The 14598-nt window shown below is 40.3% G+C and overlaps 1 protein-coding gene across 1 annotated transcript in view; it reads left to right on the top strand.

Moving 5' to 3' along the window:
• Nucleotides 1-6946: 6946 nt before the first annotated feature.
• Nucleotides 6947-14598, top strand: part of nhsa (Nance-Horan syndrome a (congenital cataracts and dental anomalies)) — a 136181-nt gene continuing 128529 nt past the window's right edge. Inside the window, exon 1 of the mRNA XM_041791198.1 lies at nt 6947-7405. Within this exon, the coding sequence (XP_041647132.1) occupies nt 7126-7405 (280 nt within the window). The 5' untranslated portion in view covers nt 6947-7125. The remainder of the gene's footprint in view (nt 7406-14598) is intronic.

Below are 14598 nucleotides of genomic sequence, written 5' to 3'. Positions count from 1 at the left end.
ATTACAAGACGGAGATGTTTTAAAGCTAAATGTAAAGCCGGAACTACACTCCAGACATGGCTGCTGCACTGTGTCACTCCACCCAGCGGTTTACTCAAGAAATAGTTCCGAGTATTTGCTTCATGTGTCGTAACGTTGCATAATTATACGTTATCATTTCATAGCGTGGTGAATGTGCAGGTCACAACTTGTCCACGAGAGCGCTTTGGAGTTGTTGGATTGTGTATTTGATGAGGGAAAACCGGAATACCGTTTGCTTACGTTGAGTTAGCACAGCAGGACCGAACTCAACAACACCGATCTAAAAATAGCTTGCACCGACAACTAAAGGTAATGAACCTATTACTAAGACTATAGGAATTATGGCAATGGGTGAATTTGCCAAAATGTTGCAGTATCCCTTTAAGTATTGCTGATTAGACCCATATGCATTGAAATGATTAATTTGCCTTTTGCAAGGAAAACATTCATGGGGCTTTTCAGGGGCCAATAATGTTAAGAAAATGCCATTAAGGTTACAAATGCATGGAGAAACATCATATATTGCTTGTTTTTCAAGTGAAGTCGCCTCTGCTGACCCTCTGAAGGCGGCACATGTTTAGTGATGCTACAACGGCTTCACAATGAACCCAGGAAGCTAAAATTTTTCTTAATACAATCTTTGAATCAGACTAACAGAGCTACTCACATCTGCTCGGTGTTTCTTTTACAGTGTGCATTGCTGATACATATTAAGCCTCTTAGTTTCTGGTAAATTTCAGTGTATAACTCATTTTTATGATGTGAACAATTCTCTAAACCTGGACTGAGCCTGGCAGAGGAGGAATATGAGTGAATGAGCCACGCTGGATGAGGGGAAATTTTGGATCATTTCTACAAAGAGCAAAATGAAACAGATTCTCAAATCCAGAGAAAACTTTATAGGGTCGTTTTTGAGCCTTTGTTGCAGCATTCAGAAAAATTTAGTAACTCCCACATTAACGAGCTGCTGAGTTCAGCCTGAGATGCCAACGACTACACGGCGCTCTGAGCGTCTGCGCCATAACTGATATTTGGCACAGGCCTGCATGTCAGCACCTGCTGGTATCTCCTCTCATCCTGCAGCTTTTATTTCATGTGCGTCCGTGTTTGTTTTCATTCAATCAGACAGCTCAGACTCAGACCGTAAATACCACTTTAAAATGTTTGCTTTGCATTTAGAGATGGCAGCTGCACGTGATGAGGAACCTATAAGTGTCAGCCATGAGCTGCCGTTAAGTATACGCCTGTTTGAATAATGAACCTGCAGCTATGTCAGCTCATTATAATCCACAGGGTTATGGCTATTATTGGATCATCTAGCTGGAGACAGAGGTGCTGAGGGATTTTACATGCAGAGTGACCAAAATACTGCCAGAGAATTTAACCTCCACGTGTCTGATGAAGTGCATCAATGAGCACATCTTCATAAAACAGAGCTGATCCGATAAAACTGAATCAACAAAGTCAGTTTGTGTTTATTTTTCTGCTGTGATGTCTGCATTACAAAATAGTGACAAAAACACGGATGCTTTCTGGGTAAAAAATAAAATGTTTCAAATGTTTTCAATAGTGTGTAAACGGTATGACAACATCTAATTTTAGACATGTTTTCAGCACTTACTATTTTATTTGCATATTCCTCTACTTTTGTGAAGCTTAGACTTCGGTAAACCTAATGCAAGCACCAAAACAATTCATCCACATGAGTGAAGGTGTGTTTTCACAAGAGTACCTGGATGCAGCCGAGGACCTCCACCGGAAGTTGGAATATCACTGCCATATCTCGTCGACTAATACCGAAAGTCACTTGAACTGAACGTCTTCTTCGTTGTTTTCTCCGTGTGTCGCCGCCATATTAATATAGACAAGTCCTCCTCATAAGGAAATACAAGCAGATGAAAAATATGCAAGATTTCAGGGTAACAAGCACAGTGATAAAATTACATTAATTCTAATGATCCAAATTCACGTATCATTGAGCACATACATAATACGCGACGGGAGATTAACCCAAGAACAATCACATATTAAATAGCAATATTTGGGGGAAAAAAAAATCGCATTTTGATTATTTTTGCAAATTATTCAGCCCTAATGCACTGTTAACCTCTGAGGATCATTGTGTAAAGCAGGGGTCCTCAAATAGTGAGGCAGTTCTAGGGAATGTGCAAAACCATAAATTATCATTCATGTATGAACTGTTAGGTTGCTGTGATATTTTAAAGAGATAATTTTGTACGGATCTGGGAATGGTGTGCATTGTGATTTTGTCTTGATCTGAGGTGTGCCTTGAGGAAAGTAAGGTTGACCCCACTGGTCAAAAGAGCTGCTTTGTAAACCAGCCTCACATGGGCACCTGAGGAACCGTAGTTTTTTGTTTTGGCTTCCTCTCTGGAGGTTTCTGCCTGACGTAAATACAACATATGTGCCATACAGCGACCGGTGTCCCCCTAAAGTGGCTTAAAGTTAAAGCTGACCCTTCTGACAACAAAGATTAGCCGCTTTTGTCTGTTTAAGTTCGCCCTTTTGTAGCGGCTCCATGACTCAAAGATGACGCCATACGCCGTTCCTCTCGTGCCTCCTTTGTTCACGGTTAGTGTTTGCAAAGGTTGCACTTCTGCTGTGGACTTTAGTTAGGCCACAGGAAGAGCGTTTAGGCTGTCACCTCTGCTGATTCTGGCCCTGTCAGCTGCTGGGATTTAACTAAACACTCGTTCAGCAAATGTGAATGAAGCTGTGCCCATGCCGGCTGTCAGGACAGCACGCAGAGGGCGGAGAGAAGATCACAGGGAAATAATCAAGTTTAGCATGAAAGCTGTGAAAGTTTCATCACAAATTAAGAAGAAATGGTTATTAAGGATTCAAAAAGTGATGTAGTTGTGACACTATTATAGTCAAACTTGGGCAGAAATGTGCTGCTGCTTTGACGTGCATGGGCTGCTATCAGAGCGACCTGGGCTTCATTACACCCCAGCAGGACCACAGACTGACTGATGCAGTCATTCATGCAAAAGGAGCTCCAACCAAGTACTGAGTGCAAAAATAAGCATCATTTTCCAGATCATTTTTCCTTCTTTATATGTTTTTCTACTACTGCTGTGTGATATTTTGAGACGGTGGGTTTTTCTTTTTTTTTTTTTTTTTTTTTTGAGCTGTCATCATAATAAAACAAAAAAGTCTTAAAATATATCAGTTTTTATAAGATGTGTCTCGAATATATGGAAGTTTCACTTCTTGAATTAAATCCCAGGAGAAAATACAAGTGTGAAGTTTCAGAAATAGATAATAAAGGTGCTGAGTAAAGGACAAATGTGAAGAAAAGATAACAGCGGAAATATAAGAAGATGATGCTTCAGAAGAAGAACTGAGGAAGAGAGAGAGGAAAGCAGGAAAGGACAGAAGTCAGGGAAAGACGGAGAGAAAATGTGTGATGAGAGCAGAAGAGGAGAATTATTACAGAAGAAGTCTGGACTGTAGACTGTGCAGGTTTGAGGATTCATGAAACATGAAGAATGCAAAAGTAAAAAGAAAAACAGAGGAAGGAGAGAAAAGGGAGCTCTTCGAGCTCACATCCCTTTATAAATCACTTGGTAACGTTTGAACCGTAGGTCATAGACCCTTCATTTTTGTTGTTGTTGTTTTTTTATCTGAAAGCTCTCCGTTGTGCCTTTCTGATTATGTTCTGCTGCTCTCTGTAGCAGCTCTTACAGAAAATTTTCTAGTGAGTCCTGATCTTTGCTGACTTTCCAGGGTCTCTGAGGACGGCGTTGTTGTAAATAACAAGAAGTGACACCGTTAATATAAACGTGAATAACTTTTGAACCATAAGTCATAGAAACGTACTCTTTTTTTTCCTCTGAAAGCTGACTTTCTTGTGCCGTTCTAGTGAGCTCTGAACTTCGGTGACTTTTCGGGGTCTTTACAGATTGAATCTGCATTGTTAGATTCGATAATAATTGTATTTTTATCCTTTTTTAATCCATTTTCGATCACTTCCTTCAGTGTTTTGCCCAGGTCATTGTCATGTTGTTTACCGCAGTGCATTGTGGGAGTTGCAGTCGACTAGTTGCGTCTCTACTACTTTGAGGAATGGCCAAAAGAATCTAACTGCAAAAAAAGCACATGGACTTTTCTTTGTATTTATGTAGATATTTTGAAAACCATTTGTTTGGAATCTTTTTTTCACTGTTGTGTCTGCAACAGATGGAGAACAAGTCTGTGCAAAGTCACTGATGTTTTCTGTGTTGTAAATAAAAATCCCTGCGTTTCAAATTCCGATTTGTTTTTTTCTTTTGTCTTTAGAGTCCAATAACTTTTTCAAAATTCAAGTGACATTACTGTATTAGATATATTCTTAAAGCCCAGGTTGTCCTGAAAAAACACATGTATAGAGCTTGACTGTGCACCACAGGGTCGATGTTTAACAAGCTTTTTAAGACAAAAAGTCCAGAGGAGACACGATGGCATGAGATGTGTTGACTCTGTTGACTGAAGATCTTTGTTTATGAAAACAGCAGAGGCGACTTGCTAGGATATGAGGCATGGCTATTACAAAAACAAGACTACAGGTATATTGGAGAAGAAAGACATTTTTCAGTGTCTTTCTCCATCTTCACCAACACACCGCTGCATCCAGGTCTTCACTGATCAAACCAGTGCAGTGGGTCTTCTTCTGTCCGAGAACCTCTCAGGTTCTTTTCTTAACTTCTGACTCAAAACTTTGAGCACAGATTTGATCTGAAAAAGGAAAAAGCCACACAGTGCTAACCTTGCAAAGCAGATGGATACGCCCATTTCCTTGTTTTTCACAGGCGAATCCATCTTGCAACGCTCTCATCTGAACCGTTTGGGCCTGGTTAGAAAGTGACAGGACCAATCAGCGACGAGGGGCAGTACTTTCAGGCGCAGCAGAGTCATGATGTAAACAAACAGCAGCAAGAGCTGGTGCAGTTATGGAGGAAGAGATTAGCGTGGATGCTGCTAAAGCGCCAGTTTTATCAGAACTTGACAACATTTCTTTGTGAAAAGAAGAACAAAGAACAGCAGTGAGTTGTTTTTTTTTTTTTTTTTCAAAAACGACAAAAATCGAGTACTGACATCTCTATAGTCGCCATGTTTCGTGTTATTAATGTTAAAGTAATGTCACAGCAACACCCTTGCAAACGTCGGCTGCTTTCTCAACTATCCAACGCTTCACGTCTTCAACAGAAATCAGCTTCATACACTACACAACAAAAACTTACACACACTTACACAGAGCAACTGCCAACAAGTGCCTCTACTCACCTGCAGTGCTTCGTCAAATATATGCAAACGAGCACATTTTCATTAAAGAGCGCATAATTTGCATATTTGCAGGTTACCTAAGGTAAGAAGTAGATTAATAACTAGTTACAGAAGAGAATGAACTGTTCTAAGGCTTCGTATTCACAAAACTTAAACATTGATTTAGTTTCACATCCATCGTGGACAGAAGATCAGGCTGATGTGAGCCTTAAGGCTCTGCTGCCTAAAATCAGGTCCAGATAAACAGACTAGGAAACAGTTTGGATCTCTGGCGAGTCCAGATTTTCTGATTTAAGCAGATACTAGTCCGTGTTCCTCCCGTCTTTGCTGCTCCACACAGAGCAGACTTCCGGGAATCACGCCAAGTCGATCTCGGCACTCGCATGTCACTCAACCAATGGGCGCACAGTTCAACCCAAGACACACTTAGGACCGCCCCCTCATTTGAATAACATTTCCTGCTGCATTTCACGCTGACAGTGTCTGCCGCATGAAATGAATAAATGTGAGAGCAGAGCACGTCTATTTATTTATTGATGTTTAATTCTTTTTATATTTTTGTATTTATTTCCACTTTTATTTATCTATTTATATTTAATTTTGAGTCTTATTTTATTTTTTGTGTTTATTTTTACTTTTATTCATTAACATATATTTTTTTATTTTTGTATTATTTCCATTTTTTTGTATTCAATTTTTTCATTCAATTTTTATTTTTGTTTTCAATTTAATTTAGTTTATTTATGTATATATGTTTTTATTTTTGTATTTATTTCAATTTATATTTTTGTATTTTCTTTTTTATTTTTGTTTTCATTTTTACTTTTATTTATTTATGTATATATATTTATTTTTGTATTTATTTTTACTTTTATTTATGTATATATATAGTTATTTTATGCTTTTTTTGTATCTATTTCCATTTATATTTTTTGTATTTAATTTTTAATCTTATTGTTTATTTTTGTTTTCATTTTTACTTTTATTTATTTATTCATTTATTTATTTATTTGTTTGTTTTGAATTTTGGCAGGTTTGGTCTTCCATACATAGGGGGCATTCACTCATGGATAATGTAGTTTTTTTGTAGTTTTGAAACAGAATGAAACTGAGAAAAGGAAACAAAGTCAGGCTCAGTTAAGTGGATAAACTTTGGAAGATTGGTTTACATTTCAGAAATGATTCTTGTTTAGGAAAAAAAAGCAGAGTGTCCTGTATGTTTAACAAAAGAAACTGACAACATTAGATTTACTTATGTCCAGCTACAAACTTGGATTTTTATTGTTGATATCGAAGATTAAATGAGGTTAAGTTTACTTTTGCCCAGATTGATTTTCCTCAGTGTATTTCATTTGAGCTGGTTTTATTCTGTTGTCTAAATGTGTATTTAACTGAGTTCTGATGTCTTATATGAAGCACCTTCAAATGTCTTGCTGCTAAAAGGTGCTTTATAATCAAGCATAGGATTGATCAGCTTTTACCCAGAGGTCAGTGAACTCATCACAGCAGCTCAGCATGGATCCTCCTGATCCAGCCTCTCTCTGCTCCTCTCCGTGTTTTCCCTCCTCCTATTTTTAAAAAGCTGCTCTATAGTGTGGAGCAGAAAACACACACAGGGCGCAGATGAGCCGGCGCAGCGGCCAGGAGCGCACAGTCCTCCTTCAGTCCTGCTCCAGTCCTCTAACTGATGAAAGGATGGGGGTCCACACCAGCAGATAAGCCCACCACAACTGGATCAGTCTCCTGAGGGGAGGGGAAGAAGCGCTTTCACTCACTTTGGCTCACTTTTCTTGGATTTATCCCGGATTTACTCCCAACATGCCGTTCGCCAAACGGCTGGTGGAGCCCCAGCTACTGTGCAGGTATCCGATCCCGAACGAGGAGGGTCTTCTTTACGAGGACCTGGTCACCATCAGTCATGTGGCTCTATCCCGGACCCTGCGCCAGCTGTCGGACCTGGCCCGGCACGCGTGCTCCATTTTCACGGAGCTGGAGGACGAACTGACCCGCACCAACCAACGGGTCAGCGGGCTGCAGGGCAAGATCAGCGGGCTGCAGCTGACATGCTCCGAGCTGGACCCCAAACAGGAGGCAGTGCGTGAGTACAACATCTCTCTATCACCTTTATCATCATTATAAGTATTGAGAGGGGCTGAGTGTCCCGCGCGCTGCTCGAAAACAGCACGAGGAAAACACACGAGGAGGAGGAACCATCCTACTTTTCAACTTTTCACCCTTGGATCTCAGCTAGACATTCTGAATTTTACGACAAAGGAGCTGGAGAAGTTCACCTGAAGTTTTAAAGCGGTACAGAATTTACGGTGACGTGTGACGTAATTCTTAAAATGATAGAAAAGTGACTTTTACGCACCAGCAGAGCACAGACGCAGCCTCACGAGGACAAAAAGTGATACCTTTCATGGATCAAAGTTGTCATAAATTGTTATACAGGCTTATTTTAATCACTTGACAAAGTTTAACATGATATGACGTAACGATAATGACGCAGTCAGTGTTGTTTTTGCAATTTTGTTGTTGTTTTCATGCGTTCCCACGCTGAGGGGTGTGTGACAGCCAGTTAACACAGTTCCACACAGCAGCCTCTGTACTCGGCTGTTTCACTGCTCTGTTGTCATGCCAAGTAGGTTTGAAAACTAGGAAAGGTTTGCCTCCTTTTAGTGCAAAAAATACTCTTTGGAAGGAATAAAGAAGAAGGAAAGCAGGTATGAGAAAAAGAAAACACACTAGCATCCAGGGAAGTTGGAGCATTAAGCACAGTGGTGTTTTACTTTGAAAGGGCAGGGTGGTTTTGGTTTGTAAGGGCCAAGTTTGGAGAGAATGTGCAGTGTGAAGATCAAGTAGTTTGGCACGCTTGTTTGTAACTTTATGGTTAGATAAACTGAAGTTACAGGTGATTTTTTTTAGCTGTTTGTTTATCATCTTACTCTCTGAAGCAGTGGTTCTCAGCCTTGGGGATGTTAGGACCCCATTGGGGGTCGCAAGACACTTAGAGGGGGTCTCCAGATGCCTTAAAAAACTATGAATATTTTTTTATTTTCACTGTTGTCACTTAAACCAACTTTGCCAGCTAGTAACCCATTTTCATCACTCTTTCCCACCAATTTTGCCAACTTTAACACATTTTTGCTGCTTAAAACCCACGTTTTGTCAGTTTTAAACCCTTTCCGCCACTTTTTTCTGCCTGTTTTTGCCAATTCTAAACCAAATCTTGCCACTCTCTGCCTATCATTGGCTCTGTTGACACAATATTGCCACTATTATGTACTACACTATTATTAACGCCACATTTCACAGTTTTATTTTTCGCCACTTTAACCAATTTCCTGTTTCTGCCTCAGCTAACCATTTTATGCCAGTTATTTCAATTTTTCATTCCATCTCAACAAATTTCCACCTATTTTCGCCACTTTAACTCCGTTTCAGCCACTTTTTTAATCCCCTTTTACCACTTAATATGCCCCCAAATGTTAGTGAACCTTTATTCAGGATCACTGATTTGGATGGTTTTATTTAAATGGCAAAATTCAAACATGGAGATGATTCAAAGGACTTGGAATAAGAAAGTGATTCCCAAAGTAGGGGTCCATGGCCCAAGGTGGGGCCTGAAGCAATGATGGGGGGAGGCTCAGCAGGGCTAAATGAAACAGTCTGAGCTGTTTTACACTGCCAGTATCAGTTTTTCGACTCTTTAGTCTGTCAATTGATAAATATTTTCTTTGATAGGTGTTCCAAATATCAGCATTCACTTGTTCTTTAAAAGCATCTTCTACTTCATGCACACAGTATTTGCAGATAGCCGATGTCTGCCTACAGGGACGATGCTGGCTGTTGAACTGACTTTGCATCCCTAATCAGTATAAACCCAGCTCAAAAAGTAAGACAATCTGTGTTGGCTAGATTATTTCTTTGTTTTAAAAATGCTTTAGGCAATAAATCTTACACTACTGGAAAGCCTGTTTATTTCCCTTTTAAATGGTGCCACATTTGTAAGGAACATGCATTTGTAGGATGAGCAGCAGAGCTGAGTATGTGCTGAGTACAGCTTATTCTGCTGTTGATTTGTTTGGTGGATTGAATGATTGAAGTCTGAAGAAACAAGAAATGTTTGCAATTCAACAATTGATCCATTTCACAAACAGGAGCCTCAGTAGCATGTGGAAAAACCACACAGTGTCACCAGCCTGGTCACACACTGCTGTGGGATGACATCCCATTCTTCATCAAGCATTTGGTACAAATCCACCTTGGTCACTCAGAGACACCCAAGCTGATCCCACAAGTGTTCAATGAGGTTGAGGTCAGGACTGCTGGCAGGCCATTCCCTCCTCTCCGCTCCCAAATTCTGGAGGTAGTCTCTGATAGAACCCCGCTCTGTGAAGATATGGATTGTTGCTGGTTGCAGAATATCATCTTGGTATTTCTCTGCATTGAGATCGCCTCCAATGATGACAAGAATTTGCACAGTGTTCTCCATGTCTCCTCCATACTTTGGCCCCACAATCCAACTGCTCTAGGCACAATCTGGACTCATCCCGGACCATCACAGATACCAATCAGGCACCTGATTATCAGGACCTGGGATACCAGATGCTCAGTAGAGTCAACAGCAACAGCAGAATAAGCAGTTTGGCATCAGCAGAGAAGATTTAGCACACTTTTCATGGGTGCCACCCACATACTCAGCTTTGCTGTGGTGCCATTTAGACAGGCTTTCCAACAGTATAAGATTATTGCCAAGAAGCATTGTATACTATGTTTATTCTGACCATAAAAAAGCTCATGTTTGACCACAAGAACAGATCAGTTTGTCCCAACAGTTCACAATCTCTGCCCAATAATGATTTTTTTTTCTTGCAATCAGCTCTACGTGTGTGAAATGCCAGCATTAAACAGATACAACACTAAAACATCTAAAGTTTTAGGTCTGAACTATGTTAAAATATTGGTATCAGCATGCATGATTGTGCATTGCATCCTTACTTTGGACATTCTTATTGATGCTGCAACTGTTTGTCGATTGACAGTGCACTTTGGCATTGTGGGAAAGTAAGAGAGCATGGCACACACTCGAACTGCGCTCCCCTGCTGGCTCCACTGATCCTGTTTTCATGTCTGTTGCACTTCGGTTACACTGCCTCTGAAGTCAGCTTGGAGTGGTGACACTTTGTCTCCCCTTTTTGCTTCTGTAACATTCATAGTGAACGGGAAATATTAAGGGAGCTAAATATCACGACTTGGAACAGCACTGAAAATGGAGCCAAAAAGATGGTACACAGATGGTGGAGTGGTTTAAGGCGCGCCCCATGTACGAGGGCGGCCTGGGTTCAAATCTGGCCTGTGTCCCTTTGCTGCATGTCTATCTCCACTCTCTTGTCCCTGTTTCTGACTCTATCCACTCTCCTCTTCTATCTAATAAAGGCACAAAATAGAAATCGTGAAAAAAATGTGACACTGCATGCTCCAAAAGCTTGAGCTTTTCTGCTGATGCTGTGTACTAAAAAGTTAATTTCTACAAGCTAAGTACAGTTTGTCAGCTGTGGAAGTGTATGCAGAAGAGTCGCTGATGCTGAGTAATGAAAGTGTGTTTGATATCACTAGAAATGCACATAAGAATTCGAAGCAATAGCAGAAAGCTTGAGCCATAGAAAGCTTAAAAATCTTCCTTTAACGTTACATTTTTCTGGTTTCTTTATCCTTCTATGACCCAAATATCTCTCCGTTACTGACCAAATATAACATCTGAAGATGATTCACGTCCCACATTTTCAGGCTGTGCACTAAAACATTAATGGACATATTGATGGCTGCTCAGTCTTGCTTCATGTGTTGAACTTTGGCTGACCAGCTGTAAGAATTCATGACCCTGATAACACAGCATGAGGCCATCGCCTTGTCCTTTTTACCTCCTCCGTCCCCTCCCTCCCTCTGGCTGCCTCTATAGTGGGGAGGGGGTGATGTGATATTGATGTGTGTTTATGCATAAACCGTCTCTCCAGGAAGCACTTTAAGGAATCCTGATCACTCCTCTCTGCAGCTCGGACATACCCCACTGGATTTAGTCCGCTTTGGTTTCGATCAGCAAGTCGGTGCATGCTCCCCAGACCCTGCTTCCTGTGGGCTGAGTGGAGGGGTGGGGGGAGCGCCTGAGGAGGTGTTTATCTGCAGAAAACAGACCCTCTGATTTTAAACTTTGAGACGGCTGAGGAGATTTCTGCACTTACTCTTTTGTTTTGCCTGTCACTATCAGCTGACCGTTTGCAACATGCTTGTAAATCTCCTGAGTCATCATGCTCATATCTTGATTTTGTAAGTCAAAGGCGGTCTGAGAGGCTTTGAGCCTGATATAAAGAGGCTACATCACTTCAGATTTGCAAGTTCAAGCTTCTCTCTGAGCGGGGATGAGACACAGAGCGTTAATGTGTGATTATAAGTGACACTTTTGAGTTTATGGAAGTTTTCTTCTGACTGCAGCTCTCTATACCCGACTGGAGAGCATGCAAATTCACTGGACGAGCTCCATTTAGAAAGCCAACTCTCTGAATCAGGATAAAAAAGTTGTCTTCACTCACTGAAGCAACATTAAAGAGGTCATATAATTTAACTCATCCATGTCTTCAGGGTGGAATGATGAATATGGTGGCATGAAAAGATCAAACCCCAGACGACCTTGCGTGCTGTGTTATCAGATAAACCCCCTCTGTGCCTGGAAAGGCCTAATTACTCTTAATTGTGCTTTTCATATGAATGGTGTCAGGGCAGCCTTAAACAACAGAGCCCCCCCTTATCTGAATGACAATTAGTGTAAATGGAGCAGTTGAAAGCACTGGGGGGGTCAGCGGGGAAAGGACGGGATTTTTATGATGTGGCTGTGACTCTTCTGTCCTCTGGACGCCACAGCTGCAGACGCCATGTTGGATTCTGCAGAGTCAGATGTTGACCTGAGGGTGAGGTGTCATGGGAGACTGTGTGTAAGCTAAATGTTCAGTCAAACATCACCTAAAGTGATTTATATTTTTAAGAATTTTTGTTGAGAGATGTTCCAGGAACATTTCATCCTTCCTGATATTGAAACTGTGATTTTTCTGTAGACAAGCACAGATTTTTCAACCGGATACTGTGTTTTGAAATTTCTAGGTCCATTTGTTTTAGTGATAACAAGACCTCTGGTGGTCTGAGCTCAGTTGGTAAAGCAGGCACCTCTCATACAGATGCAAAATACTAAAAGCAATGATGGCCTGTTTGACTCCTGGCCTACAACCATTTGCTGCCCATTTTCCTCCTTCTCCTCCCTGTATTTACTATCTCTCAGCTGTCCGACCCAGAGGTGGAAAAGGACACAGCTATGGAACTCAAGTAAAAGCACAGAGACTCTGGTCAAAATTTACTAAGGTAAAAGTAAAAGCACTGGTCTATAAATCTACTCAAGTAGAGGAGCTGCATGGTAAAATCTGATCTTTCCTTATTGCAAGAACAACAAGAGAATCAACCAGGTTGTTCAGGTAAAGTCACACCTCTACAATAAAGTGAAATGCACAGTGTTAATGAAACTTATATAAAGTTAAATTTATCACTTTAAAATGTCTTTGTTGGTCCACACCACATACAGTTCAACTACACCTTTGAAAGTGTTAAATAATAGCATAGCAAAGCGGCGCACACTGATACGCTTTAAGTCCTTTAGGGGCGACTGAAATCACAGGCAGAAACACTCATCACACTTCACTCGTGGTGCACATGTGTTGAACAAGAAAAACAACAACAGTCTACTAGAAACATGAGCAAAAGAACCAAATTTCACTCAATATGGAGTTAAAATCACCTCAGAAATGTTTAAGGTTTGGAAATCAACACTACTTTAGCTGTTTTAGGATGTGATTGGAATCTTTCTGTATGTGCTACTGTGTAGAGGTGGAAAAAGTGCAAGTAATCAATTAAAAGTACAGCTACTCTGGTTAAAACTGACTTAAGTAGAAGTAAAAGTACAGATTTAAAAAATATAGCCAAAAAAGTTTCCCCAAAAAATGTGATTAATAGGGGTGTAACGGTACAGAAAAATTTCGGTTCGGTATGTACCTCTGTTTTGAAGTCACAGTTCGGTACGTTTTCGGTACAGTAATTGAAGCAGATAAATAAAACTTAATTTTAAATCTTTAAATTAAATTGTATTAAAATAAATAGGCTGAATTAATTACATTCAAATTATAAATAATGCTGCAACCTCCCTCCAAAAGTTCTTCAATGATTAAAAATATTAATAAATAAATACATTTTTGAATAACTGGGTTATTTTCATTGATATATTGACATATTTATACCCATTCTTTAAACACTAAAATTTCCCAGCTAACTTGAACACATCATCACACAACCGCAAGTTAGCTTGTGAAGTATGAAGATTAGCGTCTTTTTTGCTGATTTCAACACGGACTTCAGCACTGGACTACTTTTTTAACCAATGGGACCTACTACAGAGTTTGGAAGAACTTTTCACAGCCCATCTTGGAGGATAAAGAGGTTAGAGCCGTGTGAAATCTGGAGATAACTTTACCTATGACACGGCTGCAGAGTCCCTCTCTCACTCCTCCGAGGCTGATAGTTGAAGGTAAAGTTAATATGATTCACAGAGCCGGAGCACCATTGCTATATGGGTGATTTAAATGAAGCCGGCGGCTCTTTTAACTCCGTTCGCGCCATCACTCTTCTTTGTTTGTTTTTGTAACTGCTCCATCTTCTGTATTGACGGTTGCTGGCAGCTTTTAGGCTCATTGCCGCCGCCTGGATTGAAGTGAGAACTCGACTTTTTTGAATACTCACTCAGACGTATTCGTCGTATTACTGCGTGCATCGAACCGTGAGGGCCATACCGTGACGGTATGGGTAGAATACAAATACCGTTACACCCCTAGTGATTAAGATAATCTGAGTACATGTAAATAGTAATTTTCCATGCCTGGTCTTATCGTATGAAGACAAAGGACAAAAAAAATCCTCTTAAAATCTTTTAGAACGATGAAAATTCCTTTTCCCAAGTTCAACAAAACGCACACTTTCCAAACAACCTAGTTTTGTTTAGGATGCTAACATTATTTTACTTTGAACACAGAAACGAAATTATTTCCCAACAAACAAAAACTACCAGGGTCTAGATTATTAGCCCCGTTTTGAACTTACCATTTTGTTGAGCCATAACACAAACCACCATTGTGCTTAAACTCTGAAAGGCTCAAAACTTGTAAAAATCCAGTTAAAACCGAGTGTAATCTTCACATT

This window comes from Cheilinus undulatus, linkage group 7 (assembly GCF_018320785.1).
Source record: "Cheilinus undulatus linkage group 7, ASM1832078v1, whole genome shotgun sequence".
Classification (NCBI taxonomy): Eukaryota; Metazoa; Chordata; class Actinopteri; order Labriformes; family Labridae; genus Cheilinus; species Cheilinus undulatus.
This window is presented reverse-complemented; position numbering and strand designations above follow the sequence as displayed.